The sequence below is a fragment of the Trachurus japonicus genome, chromosome 10 (genome assembly GCF_045865225.1).
Source record: "Trachurus japonicus isolate A0001 chromosome 10, Traja_1.0".
Classification (NCBI taxonomy): Eukaryota; Metazoa; Chordata; class Actinopteri; order Carangiformes; family Carangidae; genus Trachurus; species Trachurus japonicus.
Window position 1 is genome coordinate 14,446,002 of NC_140916.1, and position 18,369 is coordinate 14,464,370.

General features: G+C 40.7%; 5 protein-coding genes and 1 non-coding gene across 6 annotated transcripts; 3 read left to right on the forward strand and 3 right to left on the reverse strand.

Moving 5' to 3' along the window:
• Positions 1 to 739: 739 nt before the first annotated feature.
• Positions 740 to 3,729, forward strand: pttg1 (PTTG1 regulator of sister chromatid separation, securin). Its single transcript, XM_085789362.1, has 6 exons — positions 740 to 852; positions 2,163 to 2,255; positions 2,358 to 2,497; positions 2,582 to 2,663; positions 3,061 to 3,222; positions 3,585 to 3,729. Exons 2-6 carry the CDS (start codon positions 2,168 to 2,170, stop codon positions 3,662 to 3,664), a joined length of 552 nt encoding a protein of 183 aa, XP_085645488.1. The 5' UTR covers positions 740 to 852; positions 2,163 to 2,167; the 3' UTR covers positions 3,665 to 3,729.
• Positions 3,730 to 3,826: 97 nt separating this feature from the next.
• On the forward strand, positions 3,827 to 5,980 carry sowahd (sosondowah ankyrin repeat domain family d). The gene is made up of 2 exons (XM_085789361.1): positions 3,827 to 4,116; positions 4,356 to 5,980. Exons 1-2 carry the CDS (start codon positions 4,095 to 4,097, stop codon positions 5,522 to 5,524), a joined length of 1,191 nt encoding a protein of 396 aa, XP_085645487.1. The 5' UTR covers positions 3,827 to 4,094; the 3' UTR covers positions 5,525 to 5,980.
• Positions 5,981 to 6,261: 281 nt separating this feature from the next.
• On the reverse strand, positions 6,262 to 8,683 carry rpl39 (ribosomal protein L39). The gene is made up of 3 exons (XM_085789363.1): positions 8,639 to 8,683; positions 8,222 to 8,325; positions 6,262 to 6,447 (listed from the first exon to the last, which is right to left on the reverse strand). Exons 1-3 carry the CDS (start codon positions 8,639 to 8,641, stop codon positions 6,399 to 6,401), a joined length of 156 nt encoding a protein of 51 aa, XP_085645489.1. The 5' UTR covers positions 8,642 to 8,683; the 3' UTR covers positions 6,262 to 6,398.
• LOC146979526 (small nucleolar RNA SNORA69) lies at positions 7,352 to 7,486 on the reverse strand. The gene has a single exon (XR_015036934.1). It is a non-coding gene; the product is annotated as a small nucleolar RNA SNORA69 (small nucleolar RNA).
• A 1,306-nt stretch (positions 8,684 to 9,989) lies between the features above and the next one.
• On the reverse strand, positions 9,990 to 15,190 carry upf3b (UPF3B regulator of nonsense mediated mRNA decay). The gene is made up of 10 exons (XM_085789365.1): positions 14,939 to 15,190; positions 13,914 to 14,020; positions 13,713 to 13,819; positions 13,496 to 13,594; positions 13,188 to 13,298; positions 13,033 to 13,076; positions 12,744 to 12,932; positions 12,489 to 12,646; positions 12,068 to 12,392; positions 9,990 to 11,015 (listed from the first exon to the last, which is right to left on the reverse strand). Exons 1-10 carry the CDS (start codon positions 15,047 to 15,049, stop codon positions 10,845 to 10,847), a joined length of 1,422 nt encoding a protein of 473 aa, XP_085645491.1. The 5' UTR covers positions 15,050 to 15,190; the 3' UTR covers positions 9,990 to 10,844.
• A 949-nt stretch (positions 15,191 to 16,139) lies between these two features.
• Positions 16,140 to 17,861, forward strand: ndufa1 (NADH:ubiquinone oxidoreductase subunit A1). Its single transcript, XM_085788707.1, has 3 exons — positions 16,140 to 16,410; positions 16,506 to 16,595; positions 17,768 to 17,861. The coding sequence occupies exons 1-3, from the start codon at positions 16,309 to 16,311 to the stop codon at positions 17,786 to 17,788; spliced, it is 213 nt and encodes a 70-aa protein (XP_085644833.1). The 5' UTR covers positions 16,140 to 16,308; the 3' UTR covers positions 17,789 to 17,861.
• The last annotated feature ends 508 nt before the right edge of the window (positions 17,862 to 18,369 follow it).

Below are 18,369 nucleotides of genomic sequence, written 5' to 3' on the forward strand. Positions count from 1 at the left end.
CCCCCTGCTATGAACTGTAAAAGCACCCAGACCAACTCAATCCTCCCCATGGGCAATACCACAGGCCGGCATCCACTACATGCATAGTAATATCTTATTTCAGCCCTCTGTGTATTACAATCCACTGCACTGTATGTAGGCAGAAACCACTCACCATTCACAGTAAGGGTTTACAATTATCTCGTTGCACCCTTTTTAAAAACATTTTTCTCATGAGTCAGGTTGTTGCTGCTAATCTGTGCTGTGGTAATTGTAAAGTTATTTGTTTTGCACTCATCCTTAATGTCTGTTACATGTTGCACTATGTTCAGTGCAGCATTTGTTTCTCTACATAACCTGCCATGCATACTATGTGTGAAAATGAGCTGAAGAGCTGAAGAATTTACATTGAACTTACCTCTGATTTCAGGTTTCCTAACTATACTAATTACTACTATTACTATAATTCAACCAAAATCAGAGGTGGGAATTGTGGAGTCAACAAGTCATCTCCATGCCATGTATTTTTCTGCTCATGCACTAAACCAGTGTTTGTGTTGTCAATAAAGTTGTTTTTTCATGTAGTAGAAAGGTCTTTATGGGTCAAGAAACTGTGGTGAATATATTTAAATATATATTTTTTAATTTTTACAATCTACATTTAGTATAAACTATCAGATATTAATATATTATTGTGTATTTTTGCTGTAAAATAGCAATAATAGGGCTATTGTTTAGGACACGCCCACCGGGTTACAGCGACCAATAGGACGATGGCAGCGAATTTAAAAAGGAACCGCGGCGGCTGCAGTCGTTTCATTTGAAAACAGCTCTTGATTTTTACCAAGAGGCAACCGGCGACTTTTAACGGAGGTAAGGTTAAGCTAACAACAGTGTCTCGGAGCTACTCTTGTATTTCTCAGCGCTTTTACATCATACGAGTCAGTTTTATTAACCGGCGAATACCCGACATTACTTCAGCGTCTTCTCGTCTGATGTTGGACTTTATCAGTTCACCAAGGGTTGGATGATTTGACTTGATCTGACTTTATGCCGAGTTGCCCACCAGACGGTGACGGTGGGCATAAAGTCTAAAAAGTATTCACGATACGTTTTAAATTGCAGCCGTTAACAGACGTGTGACGTTTGTTTGTTTTTAAACTAACTAAACTTGTCTCCAACTGTCTGCAGTAACTTAAAGGTGGTGGTGGCTAGCTGCAAGCGTTAACTTACCTTGCATTACGCCTCCTCCTTAGCCCCTGCAATGTCAAAACAAAGACTGTTGTAAACGCAAGACAGCAGAGTGAGGGTAAATGAAAACACGGATTAAAAAAAAAAGACAATGAAGCAACAACTAGTTTGACTCTGATTAGTTTACAAGATAAGTGCTAATGTTAGCCAGCTACAACTATTAAGTGCTGTAACGCTGCCAGATTGGCCATTTAGCATCAGCTGCTCTTTACCGTTACTATGGTGACGGGGTGTGTGTGATGCTGAGTAAACACAGGCTGGCCATCAGCCATAGTGGCTATTAACACTTGGACCTAATATCACACTGGACCTCATTTATCATGCCTGGTAGGATCTGGTGCAAATTCTGGCCTGCATCACAAATGATCTGTACATTAATATGGTGGTAGTTTGGTGATTTTGTTAGGCATGCTTGATAAATGAGGGCCACTGTCACCTTGGTTTTTTATCTCGCATGACCAGCACAACTATATACCTTTGCAGGAAAAACAGTCAACATTAATTCAGATGTTTATATTTTTGTTTTTGGGATGTGATGACTTTTCATGCTGCAATGTAGTCAATTACATATCAAGGGTCGATTTTATTCTTTCGTGCAAAAACTTAAATCATTTGCTGGTTCAAGTGTCATTATTTAACGATTTGCTGTTTTTCTTTTTCATGCCTGTTAGACCTGCAACTGGGAATTATTTTAAGCATTCATTTATACTGAGTAATGTCATTTTCTATAAAATGTCAAACGCAGAATGCCCATTGATTTCCCATCAGCCTTCAAAGACAATATCAGGTCCCTACGGCTGACAAATCTAAGTTGAATGCAGACATTATATCTTTTAAACTTTTCCTGACACAAATTAAAATGTCTGCTACTCATTAAAGGTAAAGGATTTTGACGTTGAGTCACAGTAGCTAATGTCAACTTGTCTTCTTAGATACAATGGCTGACATAATATTTGCAGAGCAGGAAAATGCACGCCTCCATGCACCTCCACTGGAGATGCGCCATCGACTTAAGTCTGCTCCAGGTATGAAAAGCTGTCTGTTAGTGGTGTTTTTTTTCCCCTCCTTCATTTTGTGTTAAATGTTCACATTTAACTAAAAACTCTGTCATGTTCTCTTCCCACTAGAGAGACTCCTGAAATCTCCAGCAATTGCCAAAAACATCAGGACTCCTCAGCCATCTGGTCGTAAAGCTTTTGGTACCGTCAACAAAAAAGGTCTAACCCCTGTTGTCAACACGCAGGAGAAGAAACTCCTAAAGTCACAGGTTAGAACAGACCATAATATGTCAGCTTATTTAATCTGAAACCGATGTCAGGCTGTACACTATAGCAAATGTTTTGTTCCTCAGGAACCTCAAGTCACACCTGCGCCTCTAATGGAAGTGGAGGAATATCCAGAAATGGAGAAGTTCATTCCTTATGATCCACTAGGTAACCATCGCCTTCAGGAACAGTTTCACAGTTTTACTTGTTAATGCTGCCAAACATTCATCGTATTTTACTATAATGCAGTTTTAAAGCATAGTTTATATTGGTGCAGTTGGCTGTTTCATGGTATAATTACATTTAAGGCATGAAATGAGCATTAGATGAAAACGCTGCCTGGGTCAATCTCACTGCAGAGTCACACTGACTTTGTTTTGAGTCCATTCATTTTTTTTTCTTCCTCAGGATTAATTTGGCACATTGATGCTATCTGTGTTGGCTGCACTAGAGAACATGAGCATGTAAAATACAGCATGATGACATGTCTAAGTCTCACTCTTGAGTATTTTTCCTCTGTTTTGACTGGTATTTTAAAGCTTGCCTCCCCTCAAAACGTTTGCAGAGTTTCAGAAGTACAGCATCCCTGAAGATATGGTTCATGTCGGTACCTTTGTTCTACCTGGACTGGGCTGCTACACACAAGCTCCACATCTGTACGAGGATAACCAGGAAAAGTTTGATCCACTCCCAGATCTGTCACCAGTAAAGATGCCAAAACGTTCAGGTATCAAGTTAATGTTGTGTTTTTATTTTTTAAAATTATGTTCAGTCTTTTATTTTTTATTTTTTTCTCCCCTCTACTTTGAGATTACAGATGGTACAAAGGAGCTGAATAGTGTTGCTTAAATGTTTTTAAATGCATTCTTAGGACTTGGCTTTTTTGTGTGTATTTAACTGCTATCCAGATAACGAATGAAGGTCAAATTGACTGAGACAAAACACTTAGCAGCGCTGTATAGTATGTGACTACTGTCTGCCAGGTGTGACTACAGTGGTTTAAATATGGGGCACAGGTTGGAAACTACAACTATCATTAACTACAATTATCATTAACTTACTGTATCATTAACTTTGTCTCTTTTCTAGATTATTGCTCGGAGCTGGACGCCTTTCTTCAAACACTTGACGAACTGACTCTTGAACTTCCTCCTGTTGCTGATTATTAATGCATGTTTGTTTATTTGTTGTAATACTACATTTTATGCTCTGAAATAAAGCCGTTTTATCTGTTCCAACTGTCTGCTTTTTATTTGCATTGATCCAGTCTGTTTATATAACAAGCTGTAAAAGTAGCAACGAAATATCCAGTGCATTACTTCCTGCTTTTTTTTTTTTTTTTAGTCCATCAGTGGTCACATGTGAGGGAATCTCGTCACTGGTTTTGCCTGAGATTAGAATGAACTTTGTCTCGTTCCTCTTATGAAAGGAAGAAGAGACACGTCTTGACTTTGTCTCACTATTTCTGGATAATTTCTTAAAATAACTATTAGCTTTTATCAGGCTGCTCATAATGTCGACGGGGCTGAAACGCTGACTGGCTGACTCAAATGGAGTAGTATCAGTGTGTGCGCTCACTTCTGGTCGAGTCGGTATGGTATGCGCCGTGGACACAGAACAGGTGAGTGAACAATGGACTGACAGCAGTCTGAAGCAGGTGACTGGCTGGATCAAATCTGGTCAACATTTGAAATGTGGGTTTAAGGAAACTGAATGTTTACTTAAAGCCGTTTAGAAAAATGAGGAACTAGCAGTGACTGTGCTTCAGACTGTTTTTAAACTAGCGCGTTTATGCATTAATGCAATGTTTCAGGTGTTGTGTACATGTGTTAAAATAAACTTAATGTCCCCCCGGTGCAGGCAGAGAGTCCAGAGGAGTGGATGGGAAACTGTTCCCAGTCTATAATGTGACACTGATATCTTCGGGGTGTTGTCCAAATAAAAGGAAGTGGCTCTGCACGCACACACACACACACACACACACAGAGCTCAGCAGCATGTATGAATGCAGATCGGATGATGCTGCTGGACGTGACTCAACTGGATCTGAACCAGCTGTCAGCGATGCCGTCGCCCACAGCAGCAGCGGGACAGACACACAGCGCTCCGTTGTGGAGCGACTGTCCAGATATGGCATGATGCAGGTCATCATGCCCAGCGCCTTCCAGCGTAGGTCGAGGCTGCAGAGGCAGCAGGAGGTCACGGACGGAGGAGGACCGGTGGCGAGGGAGACGCTCACTCCTGCTATGCGTAAAAAATACCTGAAGGAGCTGCTTTTGAGCAACGCGTCACACAGCGGCTTCAGCAGCGTCCTGTCCTCCTCGCAGACCCACAGCGAGTCCTCCTCGGAGCCGCAGGACGCAGGCTGGGCTCTCAGTCCCATGGAGCACGCGTGGATGCTGTCCTCCGTGGAGGGGAGCTACGAGACCATCCTGGACTTCATCTCCGCGGACCCGCATCTGCTGACCAGGAAGGACTTCGTCAGCGGCTACTCGGTGCTGCACTGGCTGGCCAAGAGGGGGGCGGACGAGACCCTGCTCAGGCTGCTGCGCCACTCTGAGGGCGCGGGGATCCCCGTCAACGTGAACCTGCGGGGCAGCGGCGGCCTGACCCCGCTGCACGTCGCCAGCATGCACGGACGGTACATGATCATCAAGCTGCTGGTCGGGGCTTTCGGCGCCGACGTCGACGCCATGGACTACGGCGGGAGGAGAGCCTGGCAGTACCTGCGGGCAGACGCGCCGCCCGAGATGAAGGAGCTGCTGGGGACGTGGGACGACGAGCACAGCGCCGCCGGCGGGTCACGGTCACGGTGTGCAGCCGCGCCACTTGTAACCAGAAACATCAACAACAACAGTAACAGCGTCAACAGCAGCAGCAGCGGCTCCGGTGTAAACAACTTGGCCGTGTGTGATGAGGTCGATGCCGGACAGGCGGAGGCACTGAACTCCTTTGACCGGAGCTCCAGCTGGAGGTTGGGCTCCTTTAAAAGGCTGCTGCCCTCATTTCTTAGGAACAAATATTTATAACTCCATCCAATAATGTGCATTAAGTGACATTTAACTCCCCATTCCTCTGACCGCCACCCTGGGTCACTACTGTAGATACTTACTTCTGTCAAGTTTTGATTGTGGAAAACTACCAGACTAAGATTCTCATAGCATTTTTATGTGTATTCACTGTAACAAAACTTGATAAGATGGAGAATGAGGGATACATGTCTGATTGTAATTGTCTAACACTTGATACTCCCACTTCTAAAATGCAAGAAGGGAAAATGGATGTGTCCAGTGAAGCCATGACCTACCACAAGGGAGACAAAGCTGCGCCTTGGAAAACAGGCTACTATTTGGGAATCACTGCACAACTTCTCCAGGAAGATGCTGCTTTCCAAAGAGTCCTAAAACAATCATGTTATAACTATAAGAAAGTGTCATTTTGTATTTTCAAATCACAGCTGTTTAATAAAGAAAATCTGTATTTCTTTTTGTGCAGCTGCTCCAGTTCTGTCAACAGCTCTAATATTAGTAAGTGCTGATGTTGTCAAGTTTTCTCAAGTTCAAGCACTTTCAGCAAAGTAAACACATGATAGTTTGTCTTGCTACTACAGTAGGATTTTTGACCAGCAGTGTTTTCTGCAAAGCTGTGTCAACATTAGATCCACCCACGTGATGTTTGGTTTTGATTTAAAAAGAGAAAAAAAAAACAATCTTGTAACTAGACAGTTCAGCTTCACTGTGTGTGGGAAAAACACCAGAAACCAGAATTTCAATGTTGATCACAGATCTTTTATTATCAAACATGACGAGATAACATGGCTCCCTCCGTGCGGTCGGGCCCTGCAGCTGGAGGTCCTGGCAGATGTTGGGATGGAGGGACACTGGGATCCTGGGATCCTCATGTTTACAGGCCAAGCTTGGTCCTCCTCCAGTGTCTTCTCTTGGAGTTGTACCTGATATGAGACAAGAAGAAAGGAACATTTAGATTTTCAAGAAAACAAAAAACACAAAAGATGACCAACTCTTTCCCAGTTATAAAAATCTGCTACCCATTTCGTTATAGATAGATATGCAGGTAAGTTTTCTCATTTCAGTTATTCATTTACCCCACGTTTGATTTGTTGTGTCCACCAACAAACGACAAATGCAATTACATTTTCACAAAATTATGTCGAGAAACTTAAACATTTGTCTTCCAACAAAGGAGGGATCAATTTATTCTGACAGTGGCTGCTACATACAAACATCTGACCTGAGAGGGTGATAAGTGAAGAGGGATCATAACATTTGACATGACTAAAAACAGCTGCAGGACTTTAACTGTAAAAGATGATGAAGTAAACTTCAAATCTTATACCTTATACCATCACCTTACAAGTCTGTTGGTGTGACTATTGTAGCCATTCAGCTTTAGTTGGGGGTAAATAATAAACTGGAGACTGATCCTTTTAAAAAGGGTTCCTTGAGGAAATACCTCAATCTATAACCTCAAACTGTGAAGACTATAGTGCAAAACAACCAGACATATTCAGACACACAAACATAGTCAAACTAAGGCCAGGTTCAGTTAAAACTATGCAAATTCTGTTGATGCTGCTCTAGTTTCAGGCGGCCATAAAACTGACCACATCGTGCTGTGTAGTTAAGTGTTAAAGATGGCTGTTGATTCTGCTTAAAAATCTACTTGTAGATACATTTGGAAGAAAAAATTAAACCAACTGTCCACCGTCAGGAAATCATTGCAACAATTATGGTTCAAGTTCCTGACCACAGTAAATTACAGACACAAGCAACACCAGGGAAAATCCTTCAGGGTAACAATTTACTGGGTAGACTGACTCACTGTTTGAGCAAATAAAATGTTCAGCCACAGAGCCGCCTCATCACCTACAGGGCGATGAGGAGTGAGAGCTCCGCAGCAGAAAGCTGCTCTCAGCAGGATTAATGACAGCACTCTACTGGAACAAAGTGCTGCAATTGCAGACCTGCTTTACCTGACATGAAACTTCCTGCATTAGTCACAAAGTAATACTTCTTTGCACTTAATGATAATGTATGCATGCTGTGCACTGTCCAAGTGCAACTTTTAAAACCATTACGAGAGGCACCCAAGCTCTCAGGTTGAACATTTAACCTCCACATCCCCTACATCTTTAGTTTAACTGTTGAATTTATGACAGTGAGCATGAACTGCAAATAAATATAGCAGAGCATCTATAAAGCTGAACTACTGCAGTCTAATGCAACAGCTGTGCAATAAATTCAACCATGATGGTTTAAGTGTACATCTTCACCAAGATAAACATTTTAGATTATGCAACTACTGAATAACACCACCTCCAAAATGACCACAATGCTGAAAACACACCACATCTTCAACAGGCTTTCCAGCCTCTGCAGATAGTTTGCAGTGTTTTCAACAGGTGTTGTGAATAAATTAAGTAAAATTGAGTTATTAAGTGGCGTTTTCCAGCACAATTCACCATCTCTCTAGAGTTTTGTGCGTTTATACAGTTATAAAACGGCATGTTATCACTTACTTTAATGATGCAGTCATGTACCCATGCTGGGTAGCAGGAAGCTAAGCTCTCAACAGTCTGGGTAGACCCTTCATATACTGCCTCAGTGACAATGCTGCTTTACATGCACAGCACCTTTAATTCATATGTTGCAAAGCACATAACACACACATAGAACACACACATAGTACACACACGGTACACTCACCTGATCTTGTTGCCAGTTTTCATCCTGATCCACTGAGGAATCGGCCTGTTCTGTTTCTGCTTCTTAGCGAGGAAGCGCTTGATCCTGAAAGTCTTGTGGGACGACTGTGAACAACAAAGAGCTCCGTTAAGACCAAGTCTACACAATAACAACTTTTAAGGACAAAAGCCACGTCTCTAAGCCTTTCAAATGTATATATTTACGACATTTACGGAGTGAAACTGGACCCAACATGCGCGGCACGGCACAGAAGCTAACAGCTAGCATCGACGTGCCGCTTTAAAACGCGTATAAACATAATTTCAGCCGCAACATTTACATTTATACGGCACCACTGAGGTGTTTATTCGACACTTCAGGCATCGGTGCGGGTTTAATGGGGCTGATGATGCCGATGTTTAAAGATTTCGTATTTACCATTTTGTCCACAGTCCTTTCCCCACTACGGCAGTGGTCGAAGAGAGAGAAGGAAGTGACGCGGCCGCTTTTATCCAATCAGCGCCGAGCGAACGAGCTGTGACGTCTGCGGACAGCGACACCTGCTGGAGGGGGTTTAGTTGTTCATCACACTGCACCGATAATATAATACATGAATACATCCATGCATGCACTGCACACATTTAAAATACTAACTAAATTATATTTATCCATCGAACCACTGGAGTGCAACTAAAGGAAAAAAACAACAACTTAGACTTCTTAGTGAACAACTTGATCACGCTTGGAAAACATTTCATTCACAGATGCAAATACCTCAAGGTGAAGCCCCACATAAACGGATGGAAGAATGAACTCAAAATATGCAAAAAGTCCTTATACTAGCCTACATGACAAACAAAAATACCCAGAGACTCTTTTCTTTACTGGATTTGTTTACCCTTCTTGAATGAGACACTCACGTTGTTGTTCTCCTTTCTTTTTCTTTCCATTGGCTTGCTAGCTGATTCAACATTTTCAATTTCTGTGTCACAAATGTGCCTTAAATGTTTGTAATTTGTTGATACTTGAAATAAAATTTTAAAAAATTTAAAAAAATAAAAAGGTTCATCACACTGCGCCAAGGCGTCACCGGCTGTGTCCACGTGGTGGCGGTGGAGAAACTGAACTGGTGGTGGAAGAAGAATAAAGCCATTCACTGAAGCAGAAATAATTGTATGGTCATTCTTTATTCTTTATATTTTTATTCAACACATTATTTTTTGAATTACTCAATTGATTAATTTAGTCGGCAATATCAGTTATCACCATTAACTGCAGGTCGGTGTGTCAATTACCAAAAAAATATCTAGACAAAAATCAATCAATCAATGAATTCATGAAGTAAAAGAAACAACAACAATATCTTTTAAAGTCATGTTTTGTTTGTAAAGTCTTTATCTGTAATGCAATCAGTAACTAAAGGGGAAAAATAGCTGCCATTTAGTAGAATATGTTTGTAAAAAGTGGCATGATTGATGATTTTTATTTTATTAATTTATTTTACATCATTTTAGTATTAGGATTATTAATAAATCATTGTCAAATTTTGCTATTTTACCAGCAATGTAAATGTTTTATGTTGGGTGTGTAATGCTTTATGTCAATGTATGTTCCCTGGTTGGAATATAAATAAATAGATCATTTCTTGGACTGATTACTGAAGTCTAGTTTCAGCAGTTCATCAGGCCTCCCCATACTATACGAGACAAACAATGGACTACCACATCATTATCAAATAACAACTCACCTCAACTAAGTCCACTCCAAAGAGACAAAAAGACACATGAGCTTTAGCAAAGACCTTTTTTATTTCCAGTATGTTAGCATCACCAGCTGTGATATGTTTTCATGCTGATATGTTCAGTTTAGTGCATCACAGATGAATGTTTCAGATTAGAAAAGGGGGGAAGGCCACAGGTTGATCACTCTGAAGTGTTCATGCAGGCATGCCTGTCAAACGGCAGTCTAGACAGAAATGGCTATTTCTCCTTTGTCGCTGTATGAACTTAGGTATTTACTGTTCCTATGAGGCTACTCTAAAGTTACAGACCCCGGAGCGTTTTAATAACAGCTCTGCACATACATTTGAATTATCCAGCAGCTCCTCAGGCAGAGTAAGATGAAATGTCTTATGTGTGCACTTTACACTGAAAATGGCAATGCTACAACAGAAATCTCTCTGAAGACAGCGTGGAAACAATATCGATGAGCTTGGCAAAATTAACATGTGGAGTGATTATTTCATAGCGCCAGACTGTGATTTGGATTTGGATGAACAAGGAAAAAAGCTGACGATTGCAGTGTGAACTATTTTTTCCAGAGAAAACAATACTGAAAATAAGGTCACTTTGAGTTCATGTGGTCCAGGAAAAGCTTTGGCTTCACCTAAAGTGCCCTACAGCCAAGCTCCTCCCAAAGGTTACTGTTACCTTTCCTAGCGAATTAAACAAAAAGAGGGGTCACATTCAGGCACTAAAGAGGCTCCATCACCACACCTCCGCCTCTGAGACTGGGAGAGCCAGATGTAGCCCTGCTTCATCTGCAGTGCAGGTCGCCCCCTGAGGCACCACATCGCTGCTCGGAGCCTCACAGGCCTGTCTGCCCTCTCCTCATCAAACTGAAAATGCCTCAAGTGGAAATCTGCTCAGTCGTCTCCCTTGTTGGCCACTTTCTTGGTCTCAGGATCCGGCTTCCTGTCGGCGGAGTTGGATTCTCCTCCTCCTCCTCCTCCTCCTCCTCCTCCTCCTCCTCCTCCTCCTGTAGGTCGATTGCGGCTCCTGGCCCCCGGCTGGTACAGCTGAATAGCAGGTCGATCCTGATTCACACACAAACGCCACAGTTAGAAATTGTGGTAACACTTTAGATTAGGGAACACATATTCACCATTAACTAGGTGCTTATTAATATGCATATAAGTAGCTTACTAGCTCCTTATTAGTAATTATTAAGCACGTTTTAAAGGTGTACAGAAATGGCCGTTTGTCCTGTTTGTCGCGCCGAGTTGTCACGAGCTGCAACACGAGTAAGGAAAACTAATTTGATTGGTCGTTATCGAGCGGGCGGGATATTCAAAGCTTGGGGCGAGCCTAAGCTCCGTGTGTGTGTCTCAGACGTTTGAATGACGGATTACGGATCCAATATCAGTGGCTGGTGAATCGTGTGCAGGCTGACGTATAATCCGTGCGCCTGCATTATCCAATGTGGAAAAAAAAATACACACTTTCATCCTGGATTTACTCAAAAATAGAATTTTGCACAAAGTTTGGCCTACATCGTCTGATAGATGAGTTATTACACTAATTTTATGACCCAGAGTGGGCTTAAATTCAATTTTCTTTTCTGTACACCTTTAACACCTTACCGGTATTCTACATAGCCTTATTCTACCTCTATTACACCATGAATTAAGATTTTTCCTGATATTAACTCCTAATTATCGCTTATTCATTGTAAATTAATGCATTAATGCTATACTAATTCAGAGTGATAAAGGAAGAATTACCGTTCTCGTGCTACTGCCCCTGTACAAAGGCCCCAATAACCCACTGGTTATTCACATCATTATTTAGAAAGAACAATGCATTAATTTACAATGAATAAGCTATAATTAGGAGTTAATATCAGGAAAAATCTTAATTCATGGTGTATTAGAGGTAGAATAAGGCTATGTAGAATAAGGTGTTAATACGTGCTTAATAATTACTAATAAGGAGCTAGTAAGCTACTTATATGCATATTAATAAGCACCTAGTCAATGGTGAAAATGTGTTCCCTAATCTTAAGTGTTATTGAAATTGTAAAATAAATAAATAAATAAAATAAAAATCAAAGAAACCACTTGACAACTCTAAAGATTAGCCTCGTCACCTTATTTCGCAGCCGCTCTCTTTTGCTGCTGGCCTCGTCCTTCTTGTTGTCTTTGGTGATCTTCTCCGGCCTCTCAGAGTGAATTGAATCTCCAGCGTTTTCTCCCCTTTTCTTCTCGAAGTTGCGCTCTTTCTCTTTTTTCACCTCATCGTCGCGCTTCCTGGACGAGTTCTCTCCGTCGTGATGCTCCCTCCGTCTCCGCCGCTCCTCGTCCTGACGCCTCATGCGCTCCTTCTCTTTCTGCCGCCGCTCTTTGTCCCGGTCTCGGTCGCGCTCTCGATCTGCATCACGGTCCCTGAACTCCTTCCGTCCGTCATCGTCCCCTCTGTGTGTAAAACACAAATCCTGTTTCTATATTTTGTTCTAAGTGAACAATGTGATATGTGAAAATAAATAAATAAAAAGGACTGAAGCAACTAACTTCCTTCCCCGATCCTCTTTATTTTCAATGTTGTGACGCTTCTTGTGATCGGCACTCCCCATGGATCTGTCCTCTTTACTTGGCTTCTCTGGCTTCTTGGTCTTTTCCTTTGGTTTCTCAGAATCAGCATCGTCACCTCTGTCTGGCTTCTTCAGGAGCTGCACAGTTCAACACAGATAAAAAAAACTAAAACAAATGCTGAGATATTGGAAATTGTTTTAAAGTGCTTCACTCCACCGCAGGACACTCACACACCTTAATTTTTGGTTCTTCTTTAACTTGGTCCTTGTCTTTGTCCTGGGGTTTCTCCATTCTCTTCATCTTTTCCGCCTCCTTGCGTTTTCTTCTCTCCTCCTCCCTCCATTTGCGACGCTCCTCATCCCGCAGACGCTTGCGTTCAAGCTCCCTCCTCCTTCTCTCCTCTTTCTTTTCCTCTCTGATTCTCTGAAGGGCAGTGAAACCGAACATGAGTCAGTCTACCCTACATCGTACAATTAAACACAGCAACAGATACATGATACAACACGGTGCTGTTCACATTTACCTGTTTGTTCTTCAGGAAGTCCAGCAGAGGAGTTGTCTTTTTACCTTGAAGGAAGAGACAAAGTAGGTTTAAGTTATGTGTATATTTTTCACATATATGCACTGACCTCTCTGGCATCACAGCTTGTAATATAGGAAACTGTAGTGTCAGCATACCTCCAAGTTCCTTTGATTTTGCCTCAATCTCTTCCAACAGGGTCTCAGGTGTTGATGTAAACTTTTCTTCATCTCCATTATAATATTCAAGGAACTTCTTGTAGTCAGGATCTGAAAGAAATTTACATCAGGCACAGGTAGAAGATAAAAAAGCTTTTTTGTAACTTCTTTTCATTTGACTGACAAATCTAACCATAAAAATGAAGTGCATAGTCAATAAATACTTGTGGTTATCTCAGTAAATATGTACAAATTGAATCTCATTTCTTTATACAGCAAAACATGCAAATTTCTTTTAGATCTGTTACCTTCAGCAATCGTTCCACATTTGGCATCCTTTTTCTTGCTTCTTTTCTTGGCAGTCTTTTGAAAGGGAGCAAACTCAACAATGGCAGGATACTCCTGTCCTGTTGCAGACAAACAATAAGTGGACAAGCTTTGAACCTCAGTGTGTTACTGATAAAATCCTAATCTATGTTGTGTTTCTATGTTATTTATTTAAACACTGATTCACACTCTACCTACCTCTGTTGTCGATGAAAACATATCCATCAAAGCGATCTCTGAAGAGGACTATATCATCTTGATTTTTGAAGTTGATGTAAGCCCTCGCAAAGAGATGTGGGTAAAGGCTGAAAGGACAGAAAGACCATGTCATCATTAACGATTATCCGAAGCGTTGATCAATTATGTTTTAATTGATAAACCCTCTTTGGAGAAACTCACCTGGTGTCGTTGGAGAAAAACTCCAGGTAGTCCAGCTCTGGGAGCGGCTGCAGCTGCTCCTCCAGCTCCTCTTTGGTCAGACTCGGTGGTAAGCGCCTGATCACGATCTGTTAAAACGTTAAACACAATTGTTCATTTTTTATTTTTAATCGAGCAACTTCTGCTACATCTACCTGTGTAGCTTAAATAACCTGATACACAGTGAACCCTCAGTGTTTACTCAAGTCCCTTTTTTTCATGTTTTGTTTCATTTTTAGTGACGTTTTTGTGGAGATGATTGTGAAATTGACAACTTTCTGTTTATGGTGACTTTTTAAGGTTATACTCACCTTTATCACCTACTGTAATCACACAGTGATTAATCACCTTGTTTCTAATTGGTTGCTTTTGTTTGTGTGTTTACCATTTAAGGTTTTTTTTTCGTACTGAACAACAAGAAGGTCGTATTGACTGAAACGTTGCTTTGTCTAGGATTAAAAACCATATGCAAGTTAACAGTGTGCGGGAATTCCTTCTGTTTTAATTGAGCAATTGAAAAATACAAACTCTCAATGAGGATAACAATAATGCAGGTGAAAATTAAAGTGCAGTATAAAGTGCAAAAATATTAAGGGGATTCATGAAGGAAAACAAAACAAAAGCAAAAACAACACCTAACAGTACCAGATAAGGGGCGAAGGATACAATATATTAGTTATTTTAATTCAACATAAATCGGAGCAGCGAAATAATGAAGAAAGTTAATTATTTCCACAGTTTTTCATGAAAACAACCAGAGAGAGAGAGAGGGGGGGGGGGTAACAACTGGATACTGTTAACTCAAAGTTAGGGGACAGATTGGTGTAAACTGACTTTATCCTTCACAAAATAAGTCTCTGTTTTCCAGATGTGAGAAACGCAGCTGGTGAGAAACTCGTTGTTGTGACATTAAAACTATAATTAGTGTCCGTAAGTGACGGGTGTGTGTGTGTGTCTCAGCGTCTGTGCTAACCGAGGCTAACAACGTAGCTAGCAGCAAGTTTCACCTTTGTCATCGTCTCTTTCTTTTCCTTGGACTTCTCCGTCCTTTCTCCATCTTCACACTTTATCTCCACTTTCCTCTCCTTCGGTCGAGTGTTTTCCTTGTCTTCTTTCATGGCTGAAAAGCTTCTTTGTCGAATTTCATCTCACCCCCCACACACTTGTTTACTTTTTTTTTTTTTAGCAAGTTAGCCGCCGGGCTAGCAGCAAACCGACCAACTTCCTCTCTGGCGGTTTGTTCCGCAGTTCCTGTTCCCACCGGACGGCGGCGCTGTCGCTTTACATCTATGTAATGTAATCATAGACTGTAAAAAATATGTAATGTAATCATAGACTGTAAAAAATATGTAATGTAATCAAATGTACAGATTATTTGTCAATATTCCATCTTTATTGATTTTTATGATTTTATTTTTCAAGAAAACAAGAAGTACATTTTCTTTTTATTCGACTTCCCTTCAAAATAAGAAGTTTAATTTATTTTAGTGGGTTATTTTCATACATCCATGGTTATTTTGTAGGTTTGTATGTTGGTGCATTTTATTCTGATGTACAAGAATGGTGTAGGTGGTTACTACCATAGACTGTATGGTTACTACTTGAGCTCCTCTATTTATTTTTCTGCTTGTTTTGTTGCCTGGACCTACTATTCTACTATATATTTGTGTTACCTTTGTGTTATGAAACTATTTCATCTTCAAAATAAGAAGAAGTTTAATTAATTTTGGTGGGTTATTTCGTACTGTGTATGTAGTTGGAGAGTAACTATGTGCATTTCCAGTATTATTCTGATGTGAATGATGTAGGCTTATTTGTTCGTTGCTTGAGCTCTATTTATTTTCATTTTCTTCTGCTTGTTTTGTTGCCTGGACCTACGATTCTACTTTATATTTGTGTTACCTTTGTGTTATGAAACTATTACATCTCCAAAATAAGAAGTTTAATTTATTTTAGTGGGTTATTTCATTTGTGGTGGAGAGTACAGTGGATATTTCTGATGTACAAGAATGATGTATTTAGTTACTTGAGCTCTTCTACTTTTATGTTAATTTTTCAGGTTCTTTTATTACATGTTCTCGATTGACCTACTGTTCTACTTTGTATTTGTGTTACCTTTGTGTTGTTTAATCTACACAATACACCGGAATTGCAAGAAAAGGGAAATTGTTTCGACGACTTTTATTTTGAAAACCCCTCGACACAGGAAGTGTTTCCTTCTTCACGGGTAGAGGACGTCCGGGCGGTCGGTCGGTCGGCGACATTTTGTTAGCTTCTTAGCAAAAAATAAACAGATCACAGGGTCGTGTCGTGTCGGGGACAACTCGGTGGTCCACAAAGTTTCGCCCCCAGTCCCCTGACAGCTGAACAGTCCAACATGTGGTACGAGATCCTGCCCGGCTTCGCCATCATGACGGTGTGCATGATCATCCCCGGCGTCGCCACCGCGCAGATACACAAGTTCACCAACGGAGGAAAGGTGAGCAGAGAGATGAGGTGGTGGTGACCGTGTTGTTGTTGTTTCTGCCCTTTAAATCCGCTCTGATTAAAGACAGTATTAAATGTTTCCTGCAGGAGAAGAGGCTGGCCCGCGTCCCGTGGTACTGGTACCTGATGGAGAGGGACAAGCGCGTCTCTGGAAACGGACAGTACCACCAGTCCAAGGTGAGTCCACATCATCCACGGCTGCTGCACCATTATTGATGCCTTTTGTCACTATTCAGTACAATACAATACATATTTAGTTATGTAGCATATTTAAAAATACAACCCAAGCTGTCCAAAGTGCTGTGCAATATAAGACACACAAGCAAAACTAGTAACAATAAAACTAAATGGGATACAGGTAATGTACAGTAAAACATGCAATAAAACAATAAAACAAAAGTGAAGACATATAAAACCTAACTAAAATGCCAAGGAAAGAGATTAGTTTTAATAGAGACTTAAAAGTGCTCGAGTGTTTGTGCAGTCCTAATATGCAGAGGTAGGCTGTTCCACCACAGACTCCCCTGGGTTGTTTTTTTTATAGTGGGTTTGCACATCCACTACCTCTGTTCAGCTCTGTTTGTGACCGTCTGCCCTTTTTTCTCTTCTTGAGAGTTGTTGTGTTTTATCTCCAATAACAAAACTGACCCAACCACCACAGCACAGATGTTTACATACACAAACAAATGCACATGTGTTGGTGTGTCAGCATGTGACAATCCACTAGCACTTACGAGACTCAGCACATCTGACACCTACTGACTACTGATTTATGTATAGTTAGAAAAGGCAATATGAATATATTACATAGCTTTATTGGAGTGACACCAGGGCTCCAGACTAATTTTATTTTACGAGGAGCACAGTGGCCCCCAACTTGAAATTTTAGGAGTGCAAGCAGAAAATTTAGGGGCGCACATATAAATCCACTTTACAAAGCAAATATTCTCAATCATTCCCCTTTCATTCACGATCCATTCCTCACACATATTGTCCTGCCTACTGTAATGACAGATTCAAGATATTCAAGTCGCCTATTTAATGTTTCACCAGTGTCAAAAAAAAGAAAGAAGGTAAGGTGATTAATTGTATAGCCTCATTTCCAGTTGGATCACTGAAAGTTGAGGGTAAATCCTAAATGGTTGACACAGCAGAAGAAAAGTGAATGAATGAATTCAATGAATTTAGGACTTTCTTCCATTGTGAAAGTTTTTAAATTGTCTGTTTTTTAAATTAAACATGTAAACTGATCATCCCAGTGAACTTTGCACATAAAATAATATTGAAACAACTCATCCGTTGTAATATGACTGTACTCCTGATACTCTCTTCTTTTTTCTCAACAACAGGGACTTGAGAACATCCACTAACGACCAGGAATATGAAGACTCCCATGAGAAGAAAGTCCTTTGTTGTACATTAAAAGATTATATTTAACATTCAGCTGTTTGTTTTTCAGTCTTTTAAAGCGGCTGTTCCTGTTAAACAATTAAACTTGTTCCACACTGGAAATGTCTTAAGGCTTCTTGGGTCGTATGTTGGAAGAGAGTGGGCTTCTACCTTCACAAATGCTTTTACACCTTTTGTGGATTTTATACTTTACAGCTGATAATTCACTGTTGTGCTGGAGAAATGTATCAGTGTCTGTCCATGGTGGTTACAACACATCTGAACTATCTCAGTCCTGAAGCACGAACCACCAGCAGCTGAGAGAAGTCAAACTAATCACATTGATCTGATTGAAATCAACATTTTATTATTAAAACAAATAAGAACTAAATGAACCAACTGCAATAATAATTGATTACAACCCCTTTGGTTACAAGAGCTAACCATGCTGTACATTTTAATTTAAAACAAGAGCCCATATAAACCACTGTAAGTGAAACATGGAGAAGTTATTCCACTAAAGTGCACTACACTCAGTGGTTCACCGGCTTGTTTTTTGAGA